Source organism: Lissotriton helveticus, chromosome 7 (assembly GCF_964261635.1).
Source record: "Lissotriton helveticus chromosome 7, aLisHel1.1, whole genome shotgun sequence".
Taxonomy (NCBI): domain Eukaryota; kingdom Metazoa; phylum Chordata; class Amphibia; order Caudata; family Salamandridae; genus Lissotriton; species Lissotriton helveticus.
The window spans coordinates 799,621,683-799,648,260 of NC_136068.1; the positions used below are offsets into that span (position 1 = coordinate 799,621,683).

At 49.0% G+C, this 26,578-nt stretch overlaps 1 protein-coding gene across 1 annotated transcript in view; it reads right to left on the reverse strand.

Moving 5' to 3' along the window:
* TGFBI (transforming growth factor beta induced) overlaps positions 1 to 26,356 on the reverse strand; it is a 281,071-nt gene extending 254,715 nt beyond the window's left edge. The window contains exon 1 of the mRNA XM_078653226.1: positions 25,965 to 26,356. Within this exon, the coding sequence (XP_078509352.1) occupies positions 25,965 to 26,083 (119 nt within the window). The 5' untranslated portion in view covers positions 26,084 to 26,356. The remainder of the gene's footprint in view (positions 1 to 25,964) is intronic.
* Between the last annotated feature and the right edge of the window lie 222 nt (positions 26,357 to 26,578).

The window sequence follows — 26,578 nt, forward strand, 5'->3', positions numbered from 1 at the left end:
TTCTGTTAAGTAGTTGCAAAGTTATTTAAAGAAATTTCCAATTATATGTATACAGATGTGGAGGATCTGGGACCCCATCACTTCAAAACAGGACATGTTGCCAGCCATCTTGGGACTTGGCTTGAGCTAAGCCCCAGACAAAATGGGCAGAGGAGAAATAACCTGACCCCCTAGCCCGCCTTGGGTGGTTCCACAGGGACAAGGCAGGGCCAAAAAAGCATTTGTTAAAAATTTTCGACAGGAGCCAGGCTAGATCGGTGGATCCCGCTGCAAAGTTTTTTAAAAAACGAAGCGTGGGCTCCTGCAATTCATTCATTTACAATCCCCCAGGTATGACAGGTCCCAAGGGCATTTTTCCAATATAAGAGGGGATGCACACAGCTCCCCCTCCTGGGACTTATTATACCCCAGGGAACCCCACCTACCCAGGGCCCAACACAAACAACCAATCGGTAGGGGGGCCTTGAGGCCCACCACCTCCCCGGGGCGTATGCATTCCATGGGGAACCTTTCAGACCTCCCTGACCCCTAGGACCACCGCCTACCCGGGTCCATAAACAAGTTATAGTGGAGGTGCCTAAAGGACCCCTCTCTCGGCCCCAGGCATCACCACCTCCCCGGGGCCAAGTGCAGTTTTGTTTATTGGGAGGGGACAGAAGCTCCCTTCCTGATCTGCTCATGGCCCCGGGAACCACCACCTCCCAGGAGAAAGTCCTACAAATTTGAAAGGAGGGAAGCCGGCAGGGACTGTGGGGGTCATGAGTCTTTCTCCGAAGTCCCCAACCATTGTGAGTGGGTGCACTGGGTGGGACCAGGGCACCCACAATTAAGCCCGGGCCCAGGGGATGTGGTCCCCAGGGCTGAAACCAGCCCAAGAGTGGGGGCGCACAACACCTTCCCCTTATTTGTTTTTTAAAAGAAAAAATAAATAGAAAGGCTTGGCCACATGAAATGGGGTCCCGGGGCCAAAATCTGCCTCCTCTAATTATTTTATTTCCCCAAAATTTTTATAAAGGCCAGGCCCCAGGGAATATGGTCCCCGGTGCCAAATTTGGCCCTGAAAATGGGGGCCACATGGCCCCCTCCCTAAAAAAAATAAAAAATACAAGCTGAACTGGCAAGTCGCTGGAGGCCCTGACCACTTTCTCCAACACTGCAAACGTTCCTCCCGGCACACTACTAGTTTGGGGATGAAATCCCCTTTGCTCTTGTGGAGCCTTGTGGGCCAACTACCCCTCCTGCTACCTCCAGTAAGTCCCACACAGCTGGATTGGTGAGAGGTTCTTGGAGGCCACGCCCCCTTTCTCCACCACTCTGAAATCGCACCTGCTGGTGCACAAATGGTTGGGGGAGGAGCCCCCCCCCCTTTGGCTGCTGATGGTCCTGAGGGCCAACTACCTCTCCTGTTACCTCCAGTAAATCACACACAGCGGATTGCTGAAGGGGTTGGCAGAGGCAACTCTCTTTGTCTCCACCACTCTGCAAACGCGCTTCCTGGCACACTACTAGTTGAGGGGTAAAGTCACCTTTGGTCTTGAGGGTCCTTGTGGGCCAACTACCCCTCCTGCTACCTCCAGTAAGTCACACACAGTTGGATTGGTGAGAGGTTCTTGTAAGCCACACCCCATTTCTCCACCACTCTGAAAATGCACCTGCTGGTGCACAAATGGTTGCGGGATGAACCCCCCCCCCTTCGCTGCTGATGGTCCTTGGGGTCCACTGCCCCTCCAGTTACCTCCTGTAGGTCCCACACCATGGGATTGCTGAGAGTCCCTCTGAACCCATGCCCTCTCCAACACTCTGGAAACACGCCTCCGGGTGCACAACTTCATGGGGATGAATTCCTCTTGGATGCTGAGGGACTTTGGGAGCCAAGAGGCCCTCCTATTAGCTTCAGTAAGTCCCATACAGAGGAATTTCTGAGAGCTGGCCAAAGGCCCACGCCCTTTCTCCACCACTCTGCAACTGTGACAACTAGTTAAACAAGCATTGGCATAGCCAATAGGTCTCACTTTTGGGACCTTTTAAGTATTTAGTTATGCAGCACAATAGCCTTGGTGCAACAACATCAACTGTTGCATTGGTAAACACTTATAAGGGCCCAAAAGCGAGACCTGTTGGCTATGCCAATGTTTGTTTACATAGTTACTGTTACGTATCAGCCATATCCTACTCCCAAATAGACAGCTAGCATGTCAACCGACCAGAGTGAGAGAGAGAGAGATTTAGAGAGAGAGAGATTTAGAGATTTAGAGAGAGACGTTGAGAGAGAGAGATTTAGAGAGAGAGAGATCTAGAGAGAGGTTTAGAGAGAGATTTAGAGAGAGAGATTTAGAGAGAGAGATTTAAAGAGTGAGATTTAGAGAGATAGATTTAGAGAGAGAGATTTAGAGAGAGAGAGAGAAAGAGAGAGAGATTTAGAGAGATAGAGATTGAGAGAGAGAGAGATATTTAGAGACAGAGAGAGAGATTTAGAGACAGAGAGAGAGAGATTTAGAGAGATTCAGAGATTTACAGAGAGAGATTGAGAGAGAGAGAAAGATAGAGATTTAGAGAGAGAGAAAGAGAGAGTTGTAGAGAGAAAGATTTATAGAGAGAGAGAAAAAGAGATTTAAAGAGAAAGAAAGATTTAGAGAGAGAGGACGAGAGAGAGAGAGAGAGAGAGGGAGAGAGAGAGGGAGAGAGAGAGGGGGAGAGATTTAGAGAAAGTGAAAGCTGACAAACTCTTTGAGAGATGGCAACATGCATATATTATAGACCCTACAGAGACGCTTCTAGTATTGAGCATGTGACCAAGAATATAAGCAGGTGCATACATTCGAAAGCTTGTAGACGGCCTTCAATAATTGCACAATTTACAATTTTGTTTGAGCTAGCTAGATCTGCAACATTCATGCCTCGGGTACCAAGGAACATTCATCTCGGCTCATCTTAGACACAGGCACACCCGGTGAGCAGAATTAACACGAGCAGAAAAACATGGCTGTTACGATTTCTTTAGTCAGGCATTTCACGTTTAATTGTATATACCCAGGGGTAGTAGGTATGTGCACAAGGCTTCTTTAGTAGAAAAGTACATGTTCACGGAGAGCATTACACGAGAGTCAACTTTGTTAAAATAAATGACTCGTAGCTAGTGAAGAGAATAAAACGCACAAGCCTGTTTCTGACGCGCTTGCAATTTCGCCTGTTTGAAGGCGGTGAAACAATCGAATGAAAAACAAAAATCTATGTTTGGCGACGTGGCTTTAGTCACTCTCTGTTACTTTCAGGGTCATTCAGATAGGTAATTCCTACATAAAGCTGGGGCGCCTGTCATGTCCTTTTCGGTGTCCGCAAAAAAGGCCACATCGTGAAGACGAATATGTGCGCTTGTGTCACCACACATGCACAGGTTTGTGTGATGACACTATGGCCATTTTAAATTTCTATATTTGATTGATGCGGAGGGTGGAAGCAGCTACAGGGTAGGTAGGGTGGGGTTGAGAGCGACCCAGAGCATGTGTGATTTAATGGGGTATACCCAAGGGACAGAGGAAGAAATCACCTGCTCTCTTAGGGAGTGCCGACAGAGAAAGTAATAAGTTCTTCCTGGAATGTACGCAGTGGAAGGCGCAACAAGTAATTCAATAAAACGAAGGTAAAGAAGCTGTGGTCCAGAAAAGGGACAAACACAAGAAGAGAAAGGGGATAAGAAGTAAACTACATGAGACTGACACGAAAGCCAACCACTGATAAATAACGAGCTGACCCAAAGCCCTCTATAAATATTGCTATTGTCCACAATAGGTCTTCGAAAAAATGCAGCTAAAAGCTGTCTTGGCAAGACCTCAAACTATGCAAATGATGCTGCCAAGGAAAGACGTGTGAAAGCGATCTCACGCACAGCTTGGCAGGTAAGTAGAAGAGAACATTTATCACTTTGAGCATCAGAGGGGACCGGACTTGGAGGCCTGCTGAGCGTGGTCAGCACAGCATGGGGTGCTGCTTTTGTAAAAGTACTCTGAGGAGGAGGGCGGGGAGGGGGCATCTGCCATAATCTACCACCATTAGTTCAAGGAGCACTTTTACGGATGTGAATCTTGGCCCCAATCTTTGGGTGATTTTTCTCACGCTGTTGCGCAGTTCAGCTGGCAACAGTCCGAAAGGGCCGGTTTATGCATAGTGGCACAGTTGCAGCACATACTGAGCCTGGGTAGGCTTCACCTGGCTGCTCACTTTTGGGCCCCATCGTAGGACTATGTGACACAACAAGGCACTGCCAAGCATTGAAAAACTGAAGTGCGTTTTTATCCAAAGGCAGGCCTTGCATAAGCTAGTTGGCTGCTTGCAATTTAGCAGCCTGTTACCCTGTAGTGAGCTGATCCTGCAGCATTCTGGCACGGCTTTACATGAACGTATGTGTAGATAGGCCGGAGTTGGAGGAAGGTAATTCAGAAATGGCACGTTTTAAGAACCTATCCCTACACGAGGGAGTTTCAATGGGGAATCCTGTGAAATCTGGTGGTGCGGCATCCATGGGAATCCTACTCTAGTTCAAATTCGGAGGCTAGAGCAGTTTTATTAGTCTCCATCTCGCACACTGAGTAAACCAACAATCCTGAATTGCTACTTTGCATTTAGTTATTTCTTACAGGTTTACTAGCCCCTTTTGTTGGAGGAAAGAGAGTCAGCCTTTCCGGAATCCTCCACGAATTCTAACCCCTGTGAATGGCCACCAGTATTCCACCTGAGGGCAGTTTCAAAACTGCGGTCTGGCAAACAGGGCCTATCATTCTTCTGACATCACAGTGCTAGTTTAGATGGGCACTACTTTTTGCATCTGGAATGTTCTAGTACATGGCTTCAGATAAATATGTTCTGAATGCAAGAACATTAACCTATAATTAATAAGAAAATGACGAGTCGTACTCTTCACGATGAAAGTGCGACAAAGTGTCTTCAAGTATTTTTCCAGTGCATAACAAAAAGCATTTAACCCATTAGACCGTTTTGTAAAAATCTCTGACGTGTCCGCCACCTCGAGGACAACAACATCTCAGACCCATCCCAGTCCGGATTCTGATGAAACCACAGCACCGAGACAGCCCTCATCGCCGCCACAGACGACATCAGGTGCCAACTTGACAATGGCGAAACTTCAGCCCTCATCCTCCTGGACCTGTCAGCCGCCTTCGACGCGGTCTGTCACCGCACACTAAGAACACGCCTCCAAGAAGCCGGAATCCAGAAGAAGGCCCTGGACTGGACCACGTCCATCCTCTCCGGCAGAACACAGAGAGTCCGCCTCACACCCTTCCGATCCGAAGCCACCGACATCATCTGCGACGTACCCCCTGGCTCATCCCTCAGCCCGACCCTGTTTAACATCTACCTGGCCCCCTCACACAAATGGCCCGCCAACACGACTTGAACATCATCTCCTACGCTGACCACACCCAGCTCATCCTCTCCCTCACCAAGGACCCATACACCGCCAAAACCAACCTCCACGAGGGAATGAAGGCTGTTGCCGAGTGGATGAGGAGCAGCCGCCTGAAGCTGAACTCGGACAAGACAGAAGTCCTCCTCCTCGGCCCCACCCCTTCTGCCTGGGACGACCCCTGGTGGCCGACCACACTGGGAACAGCACTGACACCCACGGACCACGCACGCAACCTAGGAGTCATCCTCGACTCCTCCCTCTCAAACGCAAAGCAGGTATCCTCCTCATGTTACAACTCCCTCCGCATGCTTCGCAGGATCTACAAGTGGATCTCGACCAAAACCAGAAGAACGGGGACCCAAGCCCTCGTCAGAGGCAGGCTGGACTACGGCAATGCACTCTATGCAGGAATCCCGACCAAACACCTACAACGGCTGCAACGCATCCAGAACGCCTTCGACCGCCTGATCCTCAATATCCCTCGACGCAGCTGCATCACCTCCCACCTAAGAGACCTGCACTGGCTCCTTGTCAACAAGAGGATCACCTTCAAGCTCCTCACCCACGCACACAAAGCACTCCACAACACCGGACCAGCCTGCCTGAACAACAGACTCACCTTCTACACCCCCGCCCGCCAGCTCCGCTCCGCCAGCCTCGCCCTCGCAGCCGTCCCTCGCATCCAACGAGCAACATCCGGCGGCACATCCTTTTCCTACCTCGCCGCCAAGACCTGGAACACCCTCCCCACCCATCTGCGGTAGACCCAGGACCTGCTCACCTTCAGGAAGCTCCTCAAGACCTGGCTCTTCGAACAGTAGCAGCACCCCCTCCCCTCAGCGCCTTGAGACCCTCACGGGTAAGTAGTGCCCTTTACAAATTCCCTGATTGATTGATTGATTGATTGTCCGACTTGGAAATAGCTTTCCTTCTTGGGGTCTGACCACCGCAATTAACAGTTTGAGCTCAACAGGCCACTGGTAGTCCAAACGACCTTCTCAAGGTTCAAATGACGTTCTGTAAAACACGGACCATCGCTTTCATTTTTCTCGCGCTTGCAGCTAACGGACATTGTCTGAAGAGTACAAGGCCAGTATAGGGGTGTCTTAGTTTTCATTCTTGTTGTGTTGGTGGGTCCTCCCACTAACCACATTTTTACTGTGTGCCCATGTGACAAACAACGATTCCGTGTAATAAGCTTTGTCAAGGAAGTAGCGCTATACACATTCCGTGTAATACACAGTAGCATTTTGTGAACTGGAAAGTTTAGTAACTTAAATTTTTTTAGAAAAAGAATAAAATCCTCCTAGCAGTGGCACAATTCCAGATCGCATAGGCTCGTCTCCTCATATTCTGCAGGGGGGGGGGGGGCAATCGTTTTGCTTACGCCATGGAGGCATCCTGACGCCCCACTATACCGCATTGTGTGATCTTGTGCTGTCAGGGAAGCAACTCGGTTATGAAATCTAGGAGCTGAATTGATGGTTTAAATATGTGTGGTTGTTGGGATTTAACCCTAACACCCCCAGTACCCACACTTGAGTGTGGGATCTTCGCACATTTAAGCTCCCTGTGTGCCTTAATACCCCATCCGTCAATACTGTAAGCATCTACAAAAGGCTAGGAGCTACTATGAAGTACTATATAATACAACCTGTCTAAAATTTAAATGACTGTTCGAGACCCATTTGAAAATTTGGCGCACACATTTTTCCTGGTCACGTCACCTTAATCAAAGACTAAAATATATAATTTTATCAAACGATTACAAGCTAAAGGAAGCTTATTTCTTGTAGTTGTTGAGCATTCGAAGCCGTTAACAAGGAGTTATGTTGTGACATCGTTAATGGGAAAAGTACCAAGACTAATATATGTTTTTTAAGCTATGGCTGGCTAACGCAGGTTTTTATTGGGCTGTGCGTAAGAAGTGTGGATATTACTAAATTCTGTACTTGTGCGTTATCATCGTTGGGAGGCTGAAAGGCAGAGTCCACCTGTCGAGATTCCGACGTTTGATGTACCACGGTACTCCGCAGTGGGCGCTTAAACCACTGAACTATCTGACATACAAACCCATATGGGCACAAAGTGAACAAGCATGATGGGTTTTTGATTTTTGGAGCGCAGCCACCATAAAAACCTTATCCTTTCAACATGTTCTTGTCTTATTTACAAAGCAAATGCACATTACTTTTAATATAGCAGTGTAGCACTTCTATCTGGGCCTGCTCTCTCTGAATACTCCATTTGAGTGCATTAAACCAATTTGCCACAAGATGTCGCTAGAGCAAGCGCTATACACAAGTATATCACTTGGTTGAAAATTCAGCAAGCAATGGCGAGCACATAAAGTGAGCATGTGAAGGGCTAATTTAAGATATGTCTGCACCAACATTATGGGCTGGTTGGTGTCTAGTTATGCACCAGCGTGCAAACAGTGAGCTGTGATGCTGCGAGCAATGGGGGCAGGATGAGTGTAAATCATTTATTTTGCTATCACTTTCTAAGCATAGAAGTTTGCGAAAGTTAAAGAGATTGAGGGCATTTTTGTAATTGATGCTGAACAAAGTTGTTAACACATAATTGATTAAAGATGATAATTTGTATACATTTTTTGATGACCCAGACTAGGTGTAAGTCCGTTTTACCACAAGACGGCAAAAGTGAAAGCAGGGGTGCGCGTGCACGACGGCAAACACACGAGTGGTGCGCGCGCAGCAGCGGCAAAAGTGAAAGTAATCTCGCTCCAGATGGCGCCTCGGGTGCTGAAAGCTGGCGGCTGTGCGCATGACGGCAAGCGCTAGGCCAGCAGAAGCCTAGGGTAGCACTTTTGAAAGCACACTACAAAATGTCTCGCAGAGCAGCGCATGCGCTTACTCAGCAAGACCTGAAAACCCTTGAAATTCAATTACAAAACCATGTTACAGGGATTTTATAGTGGAAGTGGGTGTCTAAGTGGCTGCGTGTGTATGTGAATGGGTGTTTGAGTGGCTATATGAGTCAGTGAGTGGGTGTGTGAATACCTGTTCGAGACTGTGAATGAATGGGTGAGTGGTTTTGTGGATGTGTGAGTGGGTGAGGTAGAGATTTTGTGGGTGTGTGAGTGGGTGTGTGAGTGGGTTTGTGAGTAGGTGTGTGGATTTTTTTGTGAATGTGTCGGTATATGAGTGGCTGTATGGGCCTGGGAGTGGGTGTGCGAGTGGCTGTATACATCAGTGAGTGGGTATGTGAGTGACTGTATACATCATTTAGTGGGTGGATCTATGGCATGTGAGAGGCTGTATGCATCAGTGAGTGGGTGTATGAGTTTCTGTATGCATTGGTGAGAGGGTGTGTGAGTGACGTATGGGTCTGTGAATGGGTGTCTAAGTGGGTTTGTATGTTTGAGTGAGTGTGTGGGTGGTTTCGAGGGTGTGTGAGTGTCTATATGGATCTGTGAGTGGGTATTTAAGTTCTAGTATGGGTCTGTGAGTGGATGTGAGAGTGGTTATATGGGTCTGTGAGTAGGTGTGTGAGTAGCTTTATGGATTGGTGAATGAGTGTGTGAATGGCTGTATGGGTCTGTGAATGGGTGTGTGAGTTGGTGTATGGGTCTGTGAGTGTGTGTGTGAGTGGTTGCATTGATGTGGAATTGGGTGTGAGAGTGGCTGTATGGGTCTGTGTGTGGCTAGATCTTTCAGGACAAAGATCTAGCTTTCTGCCAAATTTTGTGTAATTCCGTTCAGCAGTTCAGGCTGTAGACGTGTCTAAAATCCGTATAGGTAATTGCACGGGGAAAATGCATTTTTGGGATCCCCTTTTTCTCAGCATGTTCTTCATGAATCATTTACAACAAGGGGTGGTGATGGACAGAGTCTCTGAATTAAGCAGAGTACTCTCACCCAGTCAAGAGATCAGGGCTAGATCCAACACCGTTTTTTAGCTCATTGCACCATCCCAGTTTCAGAACCTGGCTGTATGCAAATTAGTCTGTCCCTGGCCCAGTGCATCATGGGAACAGGGCAGACCAGACTACAAAAGCCAATTCTTACACTGGGAAGGAAACAAGCTTCCGGGGACCGGTTTCTGGCATTTCAGCCGTCTTCGGCCCAGCTTGCTTGAATCCTGATGGTGCAATGAGCAAGGGACTCACATCTGAGCATACCCTTCCACGCTTAGGGTGGACAAAATTATTTACAACAAGGGGTGGTGATGGACAGAGTCTCTGAATTAAGCAGAGTACTCTCACCCAGTCAAGAGATCAGGGCTAGATCCAACACCGTTTTTTAGCTCATTGCACCATCCCAGTTTCAGAACCTGGCTGTATGCAAATTAGTCTGTCCCTGGCCCAGTGCATCATGGGAGCAGGGCAGACCAGACTACAAAAGCCAATTCTTACACTGGGAAGGAAACAAGCTTCCGGGGACCGGTTTCTGGCATTTCAGCCGTCTTCGGCCCGGCTTGCTTGAATCCTGATGGTGCAATGAGCAAGGGACTCACATCTGAGCATACCCTTCCACGCTTAGGGTGGACAAAATTATTTACAACAAGGGGTGGTGATGGACAGAGTCTCTGAATTAAGCAGAGTACTCTCACCCAGTCAAGAGATCAGGGCTAGATCCAACACCATTTTTTAGCTCATTGCACCATCCCAGTTTCAGAACCTTGCTGTATGCAAATTAGTCTGTCCCTGGCCCAGTGCATCATGGGAACAGGGCAGACCAGACTACAAAAGCCAATTCTTACACTGGGAAGGAAACAAGCTTCCGGGGACCGGTTTCTGGCATTTCAGCCGTCTTCGGCCCGGTAGCTTGTCTCCTTTCTGGTGAAGAATTGGCTTGGTAGTTTGGTCTGCCCTGTTCCCATGATGCACTGGGCCAGGGACAGACTAATTTGCATATAGCCAGGTTCTGAGCTGGGATGGGGCAGTGAGCTAAATAACGGTGATGGATCAAGCCCTGATCTTTGGACTGGGTAAGAGTGGTCTGCTTAATTCAGACACTCTGTTCATCACCACCCCCTTTTCTGAATTGTTCTTCATGAATCAACCTGAAACTTTCCACACAGCAGCTGTTGTGAGTTGCGTACTACTTTTTAAAAATGTTGTGAGATTCGTCAAACAATGACAAAGATATTGGCTAAACAAAAAACACTTTGGGGCATATTATCAATGCCTAGCAATAACTATCGCCAACACCGGTTAGCGGGAGTTTTGTTATTGACGTCTATCCCTCAAATGTATCGCCTTGTATTTTATTGCTCTTTATTTATTTAGGTCTTCTATTAAGGTTGTCCTGAAAGAGTTGTTCCTCAAATCTCTTTCTTTTATTAATATTTTTTAATTATTTAACACTTATGAACTTGTAAATACCGCTAAAACGTCATCTAATTGGTTGGTTGGATCTTGGTTTGCCCTATGAATTATGTAGCATTGAAATAATTGTATTGTTTTGTGTAATCTTTTATGGTTATTTTTAATCGAAATAAAGAATAAATGAATGTATCGCCTTGTTAGCAACATATTACCAACACGTGGATAACAGGGGATAGTATCAGGGAACGGTGGTGAAAACTCCCGCTAACTTCTGCGCGATGGCGATAGTGATATAGGTGGTAGAGGGCGATATCTAGTGATCGCTGCATTAGCGGCAGGAAAAGTCCAGCTAAATTGGTGATAATGGGCTTGATAATATACCCCAGTGTGTGCACTTGGCAGCTCCTGCCCGTTTGACATGCAAATGCCACCTTCCTTGTTTTTCAGTGTGAATTTGAATTGGGGTAAGGTGCAAACGGCGCACATTTGTTTCTCTGCATATGGCATGTGCAAAGTGTACATTTGTCTGTGGGAGCTGGTATTAGTCATCCGTCCGTGGCATTTGTGAATTACTTTTTTTTCCATGTCCTACTTCTGTGGAGGGCGTACGGTATGCTGTTTGCTGGGGGTATGTATCACCCCCCCCCACACACCCCCCACTGGCTTGAATGGGAAAGAATCACTGTCTTACTTCCCTGACATACCTCTGACTAGTGCACCCCAAGTCTGCACCCAGGAGAGGGTAAAGATGGCACGAATCAGTCATCACCCTGATTTACAATTCCTGGAACTGTCCATTTCTTGTGCAAGGACAGTGATTGCCTGTCAACCACTTCCTACTTTCCTCTCCTAGTGCACGCCCCAAATTATCTGCAACCAATGGCCTTCATACAAAAACCATGTTGCCCTTTTCTGTCCATTGACCACTTGTTCCTCATGCTATCTGACAGGGCTTGAATACACTCTTCACAACTGCTCGGGTTTCGTTTCTGTTCCACACTAGACAGACACAAAACAAAAGCACTGCAAAGCAGAGATAATTGAACTGTCTATTAATTAATTAACTGAAGTCCGCGTATAGAACGGCGGTTTCATTTGCAGCAGCGGGGCCGGCATTTCCCATCATGCAGCTCTTCTTGGCCCTGGTGGCCTTGATGCATCTTTGAATGCGGGCGGCGTGCTCTGCGAGATGCACCGTGCTCACTCGGATGGAGAAATGGATCTTCGGGTCTCCAAAGCTGCTCTCTCTGCAGCAGGAGCAGAACTGATATAGCAATTCTTATAGCAGTGCAGTAATCGGGGCATGGCAGGGCACCTGGGGAACGACAGGAGTGCCACAGCACCCAGCACACCAGATTTTTTGGTGCTAAGCAAGCACCTTGCACACATAGCAAGGGCTGCGGATGTACAGCAGAGAGATGCCAATGCACTCTTCAGGGTTGGCAGTGAACCTGCCGGTGACCATCGCAGGCTGTCGTCCACTGCACATCACAGGGGTGCCAGGGCATTTCTCAGAACTGCCATGCATATGCAAAGAATGTCTGCGCCCATAACAGGGCTTCCTAGGACATCCAGGGCTCGTGTCCGCCACAGGACTGCCCTTCAAAATACAGGAATGTCAGTGCCCATAACAGGGCTTCCTAGGACATCCCAGGGCTGCCCGTGCCCACCACAGTACTCCACTTCATAATACAGGAATGTCAGCGCCCATAACAGTGCTTCTGTAATGGACACATCAAGGGCTACCCGTCACAGGGCTACCTCTTCATATCCCAGGACTGTCAGCTTCCATAAACAGCTTTCAGTGCACGTTCCTGGGCTGACTGTGCAAATCCCAGACCTCTAGTTCCTATGACAGTGCTTCCAGTGCACAGCACTGACCCAAGAGTGCACACCACTCTGCCACTGCACATCCAAGGGCACCCAACACGGGACTGCAAGTGCACATCCCAGTGCTGCTCGTGCCCATAAGAGCTTAAAGTACACACCCCATCCTGACAGTGCACATCCTTTGTTATGTTACAGGGCTTCCTGTGCCCGCCACTGGGCTGCCATTGTACATCCAAGGATTGTCAGCGCCCTTTAGAGAACTTCCAGTGCACATTCCGCGGCAGACAGGGCACATCCTACAGCAAACTCTGCCCATCACATGCCCTCCATTGCACATTGCGGAAGAGCCAGCGCAACACCCAGTGCAGCGACCGCAGCCCTGCCCTTCCTTGCATGCGATCCCTGTGCCCCATGATTTTGTGATGTGCAGCCACATGCTGCTCCTTAGTGTGAACTTCCAACAGCCATTCGGAGCCATTGTCTTGTTAAACTGAAACCCGCTAAATAAGAGCTGAAGGTGATGGCATAGGCCTGTTGGTTTATGGTGAGTGAAGTGTTGAGTACGATACCGAGGTTTTTGGCATTGTCCGAGGTGGTAGGTGGGCTTCCGAGGGCGGCGGACATCAGGTGTTGTCCCATGCTGAAGGGGTGAATCCAAGGACGAGCACTGCTGCCTTCTAGGTATTGAGCTACAGGCAGCTGTTGGTCATTCAGACTTCAACGTCATGCATTCCTTTCTGGAAGTTGAGCCTGGTGGTGGTGGGGTCTTTGGGGAGGGAGAGGATGAGCTTGGTTTCATCTGCGTAGGATACAATGTTGAGCTTGTGTTTTCAGACGATGGCGGTGAGGGGAGCCATGTAGATGTTGAAGAGGTTCGGGCTCAGAGATGACCCCTGTGGGACTCCGCAGGTGATTTACGTGTGATCAGAGAGGAAGGGTGGCAGTCTGATCCTTTGGCGTCTTCCGGTGAGGAATGATCAGATTCAGTCTAGGGCTCTTCCTTGTATGCCAGCGTCATGTAGTCTGGCGACTAGTGTGCAGTGGGAGATGGTGTCGAAGGCCACTGAGAGTTTGAGTAGGATGAGGGCTGTGGAGTGGCCTTGGTCCAGGAGGGTGTGGATGTCAATTGTGGTGGCGAATAGGGTGATCTCAGTGCTGTGGTAATTGTGAGGAGGGCAGGGGTCTGTGGGGGCCCCCGAGTGGATGCGTTTCAAGGTCGAGGTGGTGTATTTGGCCTGTGACTGCCGTCCAGGTGGAGATGGTGGGCTGGCTGGTGTGTTGGGGGGGTGGGTGGGGGTGGCTGTGGCATCTGGTGGATGGTCAGCAAAGTTGTTGTGGAGTATTTTTGCTCTTGAGGTGGAAGTAGGTTCCACGCTTATCGCAGAGGTCATGGGACGGGGGTGATGTCTGTGGATTCCCTGCATGGGTTGGTGAATTCATGAATGACCTTGAAGAGTTGCCTGGAGTTGGTGGAGTTGTTGAGGATTTGGTTGTGGGAGTCCGTCATTGCGTCCTTGGAAGTGGGGTAGATTTTAGGTGTCTTAGTGTTTCTCCAGTTCTTCTCCAGGCATCTGCAGGTGCGTCTTGCTTCTTGGAGACCGGTGATGAACCAGGTGTTTTTCCTTGGGTGCTGTTTGTCGGGCTTGCGTAGCTGGGCGAGCTAGTATGCGCAGTTGGAGATCCAAGTGTGGAGTTCACTGGCAGCGACGCTGACGTCGGCTGTGTTGGAGGTCGGGGTGGTGGTTAAGGTCTGGCGGCTGTGGAGGCATGTGAAGTGGCCGTGGGTCGTGTTTGGCGAGGCCTGTTGTCAGTCTCTGAGTTTTCCGTGGTTGAGTGCGTAGAGGGTGACTGAGCAGTATCAGTGGCTGGCTCAAGATCAAGGGTTCCTGGCGCTGGTCGCGGTCGGGACATGGACGGACGCAGACGGGCTTGTCTTAAGTGCGCCTTTGGCACACAAGCAGTACGCATCTGTTGCACAACCATGCAGCGGCCACCATTAAGTAGTGGAGGGGGGAGGAGCGTTCATCTGGGATGCAGGAATGGGCTTGGACAGGGGTGCGGGCCGCAGGGGCAGCAGTGGTGGGAAGAGAGAAGTACGGGCTCAAAGAAGCCACCCAAAAAAAACGATTGAAAAGGGAAAAACAAGGGATAACTAACTGATGTGATCATGCTATGTATCCTTATGGGGTGGGAAGGTGGGTTGGACTGCTCCAAACACGTAGTAGGGCATGGGCGGATTGGCATGCCCACTCAAGTGCGTAGTGAATGTTTGGTCAACCCACTCAGGATGCCCAATGCAGTCATGCACAATTCTCTGTTCCCAATGCAGGCTGCATTACAGCCTGCATGGAGAACATGCCCTCCCCTTCGGCCCCTAGCTGCATGACTTGTCCCATTGCCAATTACCAGCATTGTTTTTGACTCAGGGGAGGGAGTCTGGCTGTCTACTTGCTTTTCCTGGAAGCAGACGCAGGAGAGGAGGAGCAACGAAGACATGGGACACGGCTTAGAGGTAAGACTTCCCTCAATACATTTTTAGCAACACCCTCTCACACACAAATCCCTGCGTCCAAGCACCATCCAGTGTTCTTTCCGGTGCTTATCACCTCACAACTATCCAGAACCCCCCAGACTTCTCAATGGTGGCTGCTGTGTGTCCATGAACAGCGGGCATACCACTTGTGTGCCAAAGGCACATACGTAGTTGTGACTCATGCTATTACATCGCATTCCATTCCAATGCATACTAATACATTGCAACAGTAGAGTAGGTGTTGCATAGCGGAGAAATTATGATCACTGTCCCCACTTCAGTGAGTGCAACCTAAAACTAACCTTTGCACCAAAAACCCAACCGTTAAGCCTGGAAGTCCTTTTTGAGCCCCCACAACACACCCAAAAATCTCATTGGCGACAAATGCACACCACATTTTTCATTATTTACCCCAAAACACACCCCATTGTTCATAGTTTGCCCTAAAACACACCCCATTTTTCATATTTTACCCCCAAAACACCCCAAATTTAAATGTATACATCCAAAACACATACCCACCTGAGAAATTTTAAATCACCCCATTACTGACCTCACAATGCATTGTATTCAAATTCAATGTTAAGGCACCTGCGTTGTCAGAGATGCATTGTTAACGATGTACTGCCTGCGTTGTAATGGTCATCACCCGTGCCAAAGGCAACCATAGGCTACGCTGTTTGCGTCCGTCTGCCCCTGGACCGCGGTCAGCACCAAGGAGCATTCCTCTTGGACACTCCACCAATATGACGCCAGCAGCCTCCTCGCCATCAACCCTGTACACCACCTCACCTGCCAGGACCAACCTCTTCTCCGGACCGGACATCCCCATCACCATCACTGACGGCTGTAGTATCACCGGAAAGGGCCACCATGACCGTCAGGGAGGAGGCATTTCCATCACCTACAGAAGCACATTCCGACTGACCACGCACTCGAATGACTCAAGGGTGACCATGGACTACGCCAACTCCAAGATTTGGATTTTATATAATTGATGACATCAATGAGGATCTCACTGATTACATCATCCAAACATCTTTTGCACACATTGCTTTATAAACTGCCATGGCATTAGGAGGCCTGAAAGTAAGTATGATAATATGAAGCATCATTAATCCCATCACAGATCCAACTCACTTAGGTGTAGCAAAGATGGGTTATGTGTAACATTGACCCCATACCATACGCTCCACTAGTAACCTAGTTCATATTGACAATCACCCAGAAACATATGGAAACCATCATTGCACACAGCCTTCAATCTGCATATAGCCTTTCAGAGAAAGCCAAGTTCACCAAGATCCTCAACATCTGTTCCAAAATGAATGCCCTACTATGGACAGCGTTTATCTGTAGCAAACACCTTACAGTCACCGAACCTACATTGAGAATTGAATTTGGTATGAGATGAAAAATGGGTACTGTAAAAGGTGTTTACTCTATGGAGAGAGTTTACTCTGTAATCCACTGATTGCAGACAGTAAAACTCTCATGAGAAATACCCCAAAGTATTAAAAAGTATATGCTAAGTATAGTGTACACTCTATGCAAAACTTGTCAAAAAAGACACTACAACTAAATTAGCCATAATCTAAAAGTGCTAAAGACTATACTACCTGCAACCTTCACACTCTGGTTAAAACATTATAAATAGCCCATCTTATAAAGCAAAATAAGCACATGTTCATATGTTTAGTACCTGATGCACACAGACTTCTAGGTTATGTAGAAATAGTCATGCTAAGACAATTCAGTCTAATAATTCAAGGTTGTTTACAATGCTACAGAAGCAAAAAACATGTGTGGAACATGCTGGACTGAAGTCATCAACTGTTATCTACACACAGAGCGGAGCTAACCGCCATGCTGGATGGAGCGGATTGAGAGGGTGCTTCCATTAGCCCAAGAAATCTCAGAAATTCTGGTTATTAGGGACCCATCCTGCTACAGTATTTAAGTGTGGGAAGTGGAGGGACAATACTAACGAGACCGGGGTAGACTGGGCACCTTGAATACAGCAGAGAGAGTACTGGTCTGTGCTCCCATTGCTCTCAAAAGATGGTGGCCGCTCAATGAGGCGCGCCTTTGGATGTGTAAGTAGTGGTTCTGTTGCTGTGCCTGAGCCCGGCACTAATGGTGAATGCTTGGCATTGCCGGAGAATTAGGCTCACGTCAGCTGGCGGTGCAGAATCCCCACTCCTCCATGGGACTTATTTGAAGGTGAGCACCTGTCATGTGCTGTATGATGATTGAGCCCTTGTGCGAGGTGTGGCCCTTGCAGCCTTGTCTCCTGTAAAAGGCCTCACAGCTCACCTGACTGATCCAACCCGCAGTGCTTGGTGCAACCTGATCCACTCTGCGCACGTCCTTGCTGCAACCTGGATTGCCTCTGCCCTTTATCCTTATCAAGCTCAGCCCGGCACTGTATCGGAATCACTGGCCCTCCATGTTACCCCTTTATTTACTATGGTTGGACCTAACAAGGGAGGGTAGCTTGGCTACAGTGCTCTGGCACCCCTGATTGGACTGGGGTCTCCCTCTACCTGAGTCTCTTGGAAGTCTAAAGCCACCAGCTGAGACTAGTCTCCTGATGTCCCATCATCCTGTGTGGATCCTGTCACTGTGCAACCTCTGGGGGATCATTCTTCTTGTGTGGGGCTCTGTCATTTGAGGGCTAAAGACATTGGATTGCTAGACAAGAGACCTTGAACTGTGGGAGTGGGTCAGTGAATCTTGGCTCTGTACTTAACTTTACGGCCTCACAGCTAGGATTCCTTTTTTCCAAGGTTTGCAGAGGGTCCCGCATCAGGTTAGCTGTACATCACATATGCCTGCTTCTGGCCTTTTGGTGCCCAGTATCATCAGTGATCTCCCACGCCCCAGAGTAGAGTCATGGGTGGCTTTCATCATTTTAATGAAGGCACTCCAGCTGGGCCTGTTACTGCTCTGGCCCTTCCTGATAAATTGGATACCATCTTGGCTGCTATATGGGTCCCCCAGAGACACTTTTTTTAAATTTTTTTTTTTTATATTACCCGGTCCAACATCATGCCCTGCAGGAAAAAATAGTCCAATCTACTGTGCGTATTGGTGGCAGGCGTGAAGCAGGAGTACACCTGAAAAGTGGGGTTGCGGTGTCTCCACACGTCAGTTAGGTCATAACTTTGTAGCATTTGGGTCATTGCCTCCCACATTTTTGGTTTAGCATCCGCCTTTGGGGGGCAGCGGTCCAGAGTCCCGTCTAGTGGGCAATTGAAGTCCCCTGCTATGATGAGCTCCGTTTCAGGGTCAATATCCAGCTGTCCCAGCACATTGCCCAAAAATCCCCCCTCGTCAGTATTAGGGGCATAAATATTTATGAGGCATACACTACGCCCATTCAGGGTGCCAACCACTATTACAAACCTGCCCTCCTGGTCTAGCTTGGTGGATGTAGCCATAAAGGGAGTCCCCGGTGCCACCCAGATTAGGGCCCCCCTGGCGAACCCTGAGTAGGACGTAGCAAAGAACTGTCCCCGCAATCTACGCTGAACATACTTAAGGCAATCTCCCCAAAGGTGCGTTTCCTGTAGGAAAGCAAAGCTGACCCCGTAGCGCCTGAGATAGGTGGCTATTCTAATCCGCTTGATTCTATTGTTAAGCCCCCTAACATTCCAAGACAGAAATTTGTATTTGCTTATATCACCTGCCATGAGTTGACCCTGATGTGTTGCAAGACGGCCCGTCATTGAACAGACGCGGCAAACCACACAAAGCAAAAACAGAACAGGACCCGGCAGCAACCCTCCCCATCCCCAAACAAACAACCCCAACAGTGTCCACCCGCAGGCGGTAGTACCACATCTCCCAATCCGAACCCGGTCAGGAGACGGCGAACCCCGCCCCAAAAGAAAGCACCCCCCCTCTAACCCTCCCAATTCAATGCACAATTAGGAACTTAACATTAAACACTCTTTGTCTATGTGCAAACTGATCGCCTCTGTGTCCTTCACTCCCCACAGTCGGCAATGTTAATCTAAACACTGTAGTAGTAACGTGAAAGAGACGACCAAAAGGAAAATGGTGACCAGAAGATAAACTATAAGAATAACCCCTCCCTACACCCCATGATTGAGCCTTCAGCCAATTGTCTGGCACTGCCCGGCGCAGCCCGGCCTAGGCCTAGCCGGTCGTGGCGGTACGGTACAATTGGCCTCTTGCAATTGGATTTAGCACAACAAAGCAGTCACTGGAATCAACAGGTCCTCTGTGCCCCCCTTCACCCAGTTCAACAGTCTTAGAGTTCCGGAAGGTAGCCCAGTTCCAGGACCTACAGGTGGTAGAATCTCCCCCATGCAAGGAACTAAAGATATACTCACAATGTCAATGTCAATGACCCACAGCAGATACTGACCACCAGGTGTAGCCATCAGGTGGCACGCGGCTGGTCGGTGGTCGGGTCGGCGGTACCCCCCTGGTCCGACTGTGTCTCCTGCACCAGGCAAAGTGGGGAGAACTGGTTCTGAGTCGGAATTTCCTCCATCTCCGCCCGGAGGGTACCATCCGGGCCCACCGTGATGCGTTCATTCTGTGTGGCGGAGCGCCCGCCCGGGGACTGACCTCCTCCCTCTCTGCGATTGCTCCGGCGCCTGGCATTCCATCGTCTTTGCTCCTGCCAGCCTTGCGCGTGTCCGCGATCCTCCAGGCCCTGTGCGTCCATCCATTCTTCCGCGTCCGCCGGGTGGTCAAAGAAATGTGTTCGGTCACCGTGTTGCACTCGCAGCCGGGCTGGAAAGAGCAGGCTGTATTTCACCTCATGGGCCCGAAGTCGTCGTTTGACTTGCAAGAAATCATTCCGCAGGTTCTGAACCTTCTTCGTGTAGTCTGGGAAGATGCGGATCTCGGTGTTCTCATATTTAGGCGGTCCGGACCTGCGAATATGCTGGAGGAGTATGTCGCGTCCCTAAAATTAAAAAAGCGGGCTATTATCGCCCGCGGCGGGGCTCCCGGTTTCAGTGGCGGCCCCAAAGTCCTGTGGGCCCTCTCAATAGCAAACATTTTGGACAGCCGTAGGCTTGGGAAGGACTTGCCAATCCAGTCCTCTAGAAAGAGGTCTGCCGCCAGCGCCTCTGATCGTTCGGGAAAACCCAAAAAGCGGAGGTTATTCCTCCGGGACCGGCCCTCCGCGTCCTCCGCCCGATCCTCCAGCCTGGTCGCGTGCTCCTGGAGGGCCGCCACCGACTCCCTCAGTTGTCGGACCTCCGTTTGCAGTTCGGTGAGGCCGCCTTCTGTGGTGGTGACCCTGTCCGCCACCTTCCGGAGGTCGAGGCGTAGATGGTTAATATCCATGGCCATGCCGTCCATCTTCCCCTCCAGCGCCAGCCTGGAGTCTCGGATTGCCGCTAGGATATCAGCCTTGTCCTGCGCGGCCGCCTCTAGGCGGGGCTCCATCCTCCGGTCAAGGCCCTGTCGCTCCGCCGTAGTGGGACTGGGGACCGTGTATTGTACTATCTTGTTTGCCTGGGTCCCTCTCGACGGTCGATCTCTTCCCATACTAGTCCCAGGGGTGCCTCCCAGAGGATAATACAGGGGGCCAGGTAGCGTCCGCGTTCTGTGACCTCAAACCCTCCACTGGGTGGCCAGGCAGCGTAGTCCACTGGTCAGTCGCGGTAAATGGCCGCCGCAGCACTGCAACCGGCACGAAGCCCTCCGGTGGTATCAGAGCAGCTCTCCACCCCAGGGGCCCCTCGGAGCCTCCGGCGGCCAGTAATCAGGTTCCAGGGCACCGCAAGGAAAAGGAAGGAGGGGCACGCCAGGCCTCCACACCCCTCCGCAGGTGGAAGGCCGGCTCCGGTCGAGATTCTCGGCGTCCACGCGCCGTCAGTATTGCGCAGGCCTCAGCTCACCGGCCTCGATTTTGTAGCCAGTCCTGGGGGTCAGGCGGCACACTCCGCTCTGGGGCGCTCACCGCTCACTCCCAGCACCGTCGGGGGGCCAGCCGTCATTGAGGCAGACAGTCGTGGCAGGTCCCGGTCCGAGGTCCCCGGCGTCCGTGCACCGCCAGGGGATCACAGGCCTCGATGCCCCGGCCTCGATTTAGGAGCCTGCCCCGGGGATCACCGGCTCATCCCACCGCCGCTCCGGGGCACTCACCGTTGCTGCCGAGGGTTGCGGAGGTCGCGCGTCCCCTCCACAGATCTGGGCACCGGAGGGGGGGGGCGACTCTCCTCTCTGCCGCCGGGCCGCACTCTCCACGCAGGCACCGAGGCACCTCACCGCGCGGCAGCAGCCATTACACAGGCACCGCCGCGGTCAGGATCAGCAACAGTCGGGCAGACCCCCGCCGTGTCCAGGGGCACCGCAGTCGGCACCAGGCAGCCAATGCGATCCAGGGGGGCACTACACCCCAGGAGTAACAGCTAAATCTTCAAGGGTGCCAGGATTCTGTAGGATCCAGGGGACATCGGGCAGGAGCTAGACTACAGCACGTCTAGTCGGCCATTGCGCCAAGCCACGCCCCCCCCAGAGACACACTTGAGAGTAAAATGACTCCCTGGGTGCCAACATAGGACTCTTGCACGACAATTAGAGGAGAATGGCAGAGCGGGCCGAACATGTTGAATCAGAACTTTCTGAGGTGGGGCCAACCTTGAAATCACAAGCCGTGGAGCTGAGTACAATGTCCACCACATGGCCTCCCTCCCCGTGCCTTATAAGGCCCTGAGATTCCCATTCCCCAGGGCCTTTTTTTTAAAGACAAGGTGGATGTGTGGACTCCTTCCTGTACCTTATTAGGCCCTGGGGACCGCATCTCCCAGGGCCCTGTTTTTTTAAAGGGGAGGTCGGCATGGCTCCCTTTCCCGAGAATTATTAGGCCCTGGGACACCATCCTCCAAGGCTGTTTTTTGTTTTTTTAAGGGAATGGTCACCATGTGCCACCCTTTGCCAAGACTTATTCGGCCCTGGGGGCATAGAACTCCAGAATCATATGCATTTTAAAGGGGAGGGTGCCACAAAGGCCCCTCCCTAAGCCTCATTCAGCCCTGGGGACCCCCATCTCCAAAAGCTTTTTTTTAACAGGTTGCCATTGTGGCTCCCTTTCCTGAGCATTATTAGGCCCTGGGGACCCTGGGCCATTTTTGTAATGGGACAGGGCCATGTGGCTCCCTTTCCCAAGCCTTATTAGACCCTGGGGTCCCCATCCCCCAGGCCCACTACTTTTGTTTAAGGAGAGGGCTGTTTTACTCCCTGGGGCACAAATTGATTAATGGTTGGTGCCTTGGTGCCCACCTAAGGCATCCACCATGCACAATGTTGGAGTCCACAGGGAAGCCTCAGGGCCCCTGCAGACCCAGTCAGCTACTCCCATGCAGTGGAATCCGGCATTGCTCCCGACGGCAGGCAGCAGCTACTTATGCTGCTCCCTCCAGGAGGGAACAATATTTTGATCTGTTCCCTGCCTGCATAACTGCTTTCAAGGAAACAGATGAAAAGTCTGCTCCCACCTTGCAGGAGAATTTTCAAAGCTCCTGCCCACAGGTAGCAGACTTTGGGCCTCATTATGATGTCGGTCGGAAAGCATTGTGACCTACCCTTTGCAGGAATCGGTTCTGACCAACTCGGGGTTGATGAGTCCGACTGACCAATTACGATGTTTGTGAACACCATTCAGTTGGACTCCCATTAACTTCAATGGGAGCCTGTGTTCTGACCAACAACACAGGCTCGATTGAAAAAAGGGGTGGTTGCCATGCCAAATTCTAATAAGATTATTTTTTGTGATCGTAAAGAGCTCAACAATCCTCCCTGCACCAAAATTATTGTTATTCCATCATTAGACTTTTTCATTTCTAGGATAGACCATGCTTTCTTGCAATTTTTCTTATTCACCTAGATTCCTTTGTCTCAATTTCTCTTGAACATGTCACACACAGATTACTTTCCAATTTTTTGTGGATATCCCTTAGATCCTTGTCCACCCAAACTTCTTTATATGGTTGCCGAAATTCTGAATCCTTCCACATGCAGCAAATTACTGCCCTTCACGACCTTGAGCAGGACTTCTTCAGGCAACCATAGGATATTAAAAATGTATTAAATTGGAGTCATTACGTGCAGGGCCACTAAAATTATGCGGCAAAGGAGGACCAAAATATGTGGCAGGGTTTCCCAAATTATGTGGCGAGGAAAAACAAAGTAAGTGATGAAATGCAGCATCTTTTATGATATTATTCCTTAATTATTTTCCACTTTAACACTATCCAGGTAAAGGTTTTATCTCATTAGTAGCAGTTTAACATTCAATAAAAGCAAAACGAAAATAAAAGGTAACCAATCAACTTTTGCAAAGGGTCTTACACTACATGATAACACACGTTGCTGTATTTTTAGCAACCTTTTGTTTGATGGAGCTAGAAGATTTTAGGGGGGCTACAATATGCAGATTACGCTTCTGATATCCGATTATGTGGCAAATGCAGTAAATCCATTCTTATGTGGAAAACACTGTGGCACCAGAATCTCATAACTCCAGTGGTACTGATTCTAAGATATATGGTGTTTACATTTGATTCTCCTGAACCGTAGACATTTCTTAAGCAAAGTTACTGGAGAGATACAAACTCCCAAATGAAAGCACACAGCACACCTGACCAAAGGAGAATATAGTATAAAGCAGGGCTTCATTAGTGCATAAATAAGTGCCAGGGCTCTCGTCAGAAGACCACTGCAGCTTACATCAAACATTGCTCTGCCATGCTGCCAGCAACAGTAACAACAAACTAATAACCATCACACGCCTACAATTGTAACAATTCAAACTATTCCAGGCCCAGACAGCTGTAAGAATGGCTTTGGCGGCAGGTAATTGTCATTTTTAATATATATTGAATTAATAATTGACTGATCTTGTGGTGATCTGAAACAGCGCCACCTTTTGGCACTGTCATAAGGTGTTGACAATTGAGAGCCAGTGCCGAGCACCTGAAACCACTGGCTCAAATTAAGCACTGGTATAAAGCAATCTTTCATGCTAGAAAACCGCTAACGTCATAGAAGAAAGAGTTATTTTGGCAGAGCTGTGGAAGAAGGAGATGCCATGAAAGAGTCACGTTCGGAATTATTTGGACTTATTGCATTATTTAATTTCATTTATATAGTGCTAATGACTCCTGACGAGGGGTTGAAGCGCTTCATGCCAAGCAGCAGGCTATTCTGGAAACCCAGGGTTAGTAGTTGAGACATGCATCTACTAACCAGTGATGGAAAATATTCATGAATAAGAACTATTCAATTACAAATTGAGCATACTGTGCCAACTCAAACTAACTAGCTCCTTAAATTATGCATTTTGTGTTAAAAAGGAAACACAGAGCTCGGCTACCAGCATGCCTCAACTCGTCCCAGATGTGTGACTATTTAACGGTCTTCAAACCCATTTCACAACGAGAGAAGAATGTGCCAGCAGAAGAGCTACTGACGCGAATTTCTAGTCCTCTTCTTGGCCAAATGATATTTTTACTGATTTTACAGAGTGTTCATAGATATAAAAAGAAATAAATGGACGCATAAAACATGCCAAGCATTATAAAAGAAAATGTTGTAATAAAGACAACGTGCCCATTCATCACCACACAAGTGCCAAGCGTTGGCATTGCTATGATCAGACATGCAATATGATTAACAGGGAAAAGACAAAAGCACGTACAGTTAATTTTCAAAGGTACCGGCTGGGATAACTTTTTCTAATCAATCATCATACAGAGTACAGTTTGAACTGTCTCATTTAAAAAAAAAAAAACATTAAATAGGCCTGCCAAAGTAAAGCTGCACCAAAATGAAAGGAAATTATGAAACATAATTCCTCTAATCTCACTGTCTGACCATGGAGTTAATCTGCCCATTGATTGTGTTCATCCTTTACTAGTGCGTACTAATCACTGCTGCTGAGGTTCTCCACCCAGGAATGTGCAAGTGATTTTCTTACTGAAAACTAAAGCCAATGGATCCTTTAATCTTTTCTAACAGCAAATGAAAATGCCTCATTTTTTCAGATGTCAAACTTCCACCAATCAAGAGTCGGACGAACAAACTTGCTGCAATTTTTCAAGACTAAGTAGAATAAAGTGGCTGCATTTTGTTCTCTGAGTTTCTTCTCTCACATCCTCGTTTCTGAATGAGCGGTGGTGAAAGTTGTCGTTCTACCTCTGCGGATTTACTGAATAATGCCAGCTGTTCAACTCTCGATAAACTATCACAGATGGCTCCAACTCTCCCAGCTCCGTACTTTGACCCAACTCTCCTTGACATTCACCTCGGAACTCACTGAAGTGGAAGCAAGTGCCTAAATTTAGACATGCTTTCTGCGGCGAAGTGCTCGTGTGATGTAGATAGAAAATAGAAAGACCCGTCTCCCGTATCGGACCTCAAACCTTACCAAGGGACAAAACTCGGGCTACTCATTGGCTGCGCCACTGTCTTTCACGGAGATGTCAGTATCACTGCGTTATTATATACTGGGGGATTATATGATATGCTGCTGGACATAGTGGTGTTCACATACATAAACGCTTGTCTACTTTATACATACATTAGCTACTTCATTCGTGCAGGCCAGTACAGTTGTTCACAAATGCTCACACCACAGAATATACATTTCTCACTATGCAATAAACACTTGATATTTCATGAGCTATCTCATTCTTGCAGGCCAGTGCAGTTGCACACAAATGCTCGCACTTCAGCATGTACTGTTATCACTATATACTATTCAGGAGTTAATTTAACCTTGCCAAGGGTGAGTGTATACCCAACTAGCACAGCTGGACAACAGTATGCACTTTTTTAATGACTATCATGGTAAATGCCCAATAAATACATTGTTCGCACAGTTCCAAGCTTACCCGTGTTGTCTACCTCGAATTCTACTGTGCTGCAGGACCTGCTGGTAGGGAGACCTGGCAGAGGACACAAAGGCCCCCAGAAGGGCGACCACACAGCTGAGCAAAATTAAGCGATTCATTTTGAAGGTACCGCGTGGTTTGCAGCCTCTGATCTCCAGGAGGGCTCAGGAGGCAAAGTCAGACAATAAAAGTGGAGCCGTGTGTTAAATAGGCGCAGATGCCCAAGGGGGCGGAGCAAACGGGCGAGGTGCAATCCGAGACTGCCTTCCGAGGCTGCACCCGTGGGGGCTTCCTTCACCTCTCAGCTCTTTGCGAGTCTGAAACCGCTTCTGAAAACTTCAGAGCGAACAGAGCGCACTTCTCTTCAGCCGAGCCCTGCTGGCTTTCTCTGTATCGAGGAAACTACCAGAAACCCCTGCAGATTGAACCGAAAGACCACTAAATAAACAAGGCGCTCGCAAGAATGCTCCGGCATTGTAAAGCAAACTGCAAAACTAAGCTAACAGCAAGGAGGGTCTGACCCTGGATTGTTCATACTGCTGTAAAAAACAAGCACTGCTCGCTTCTTCACAAAAGGAATCAGACACAGACTGCTGAGCACTGTCTGAAAAAGA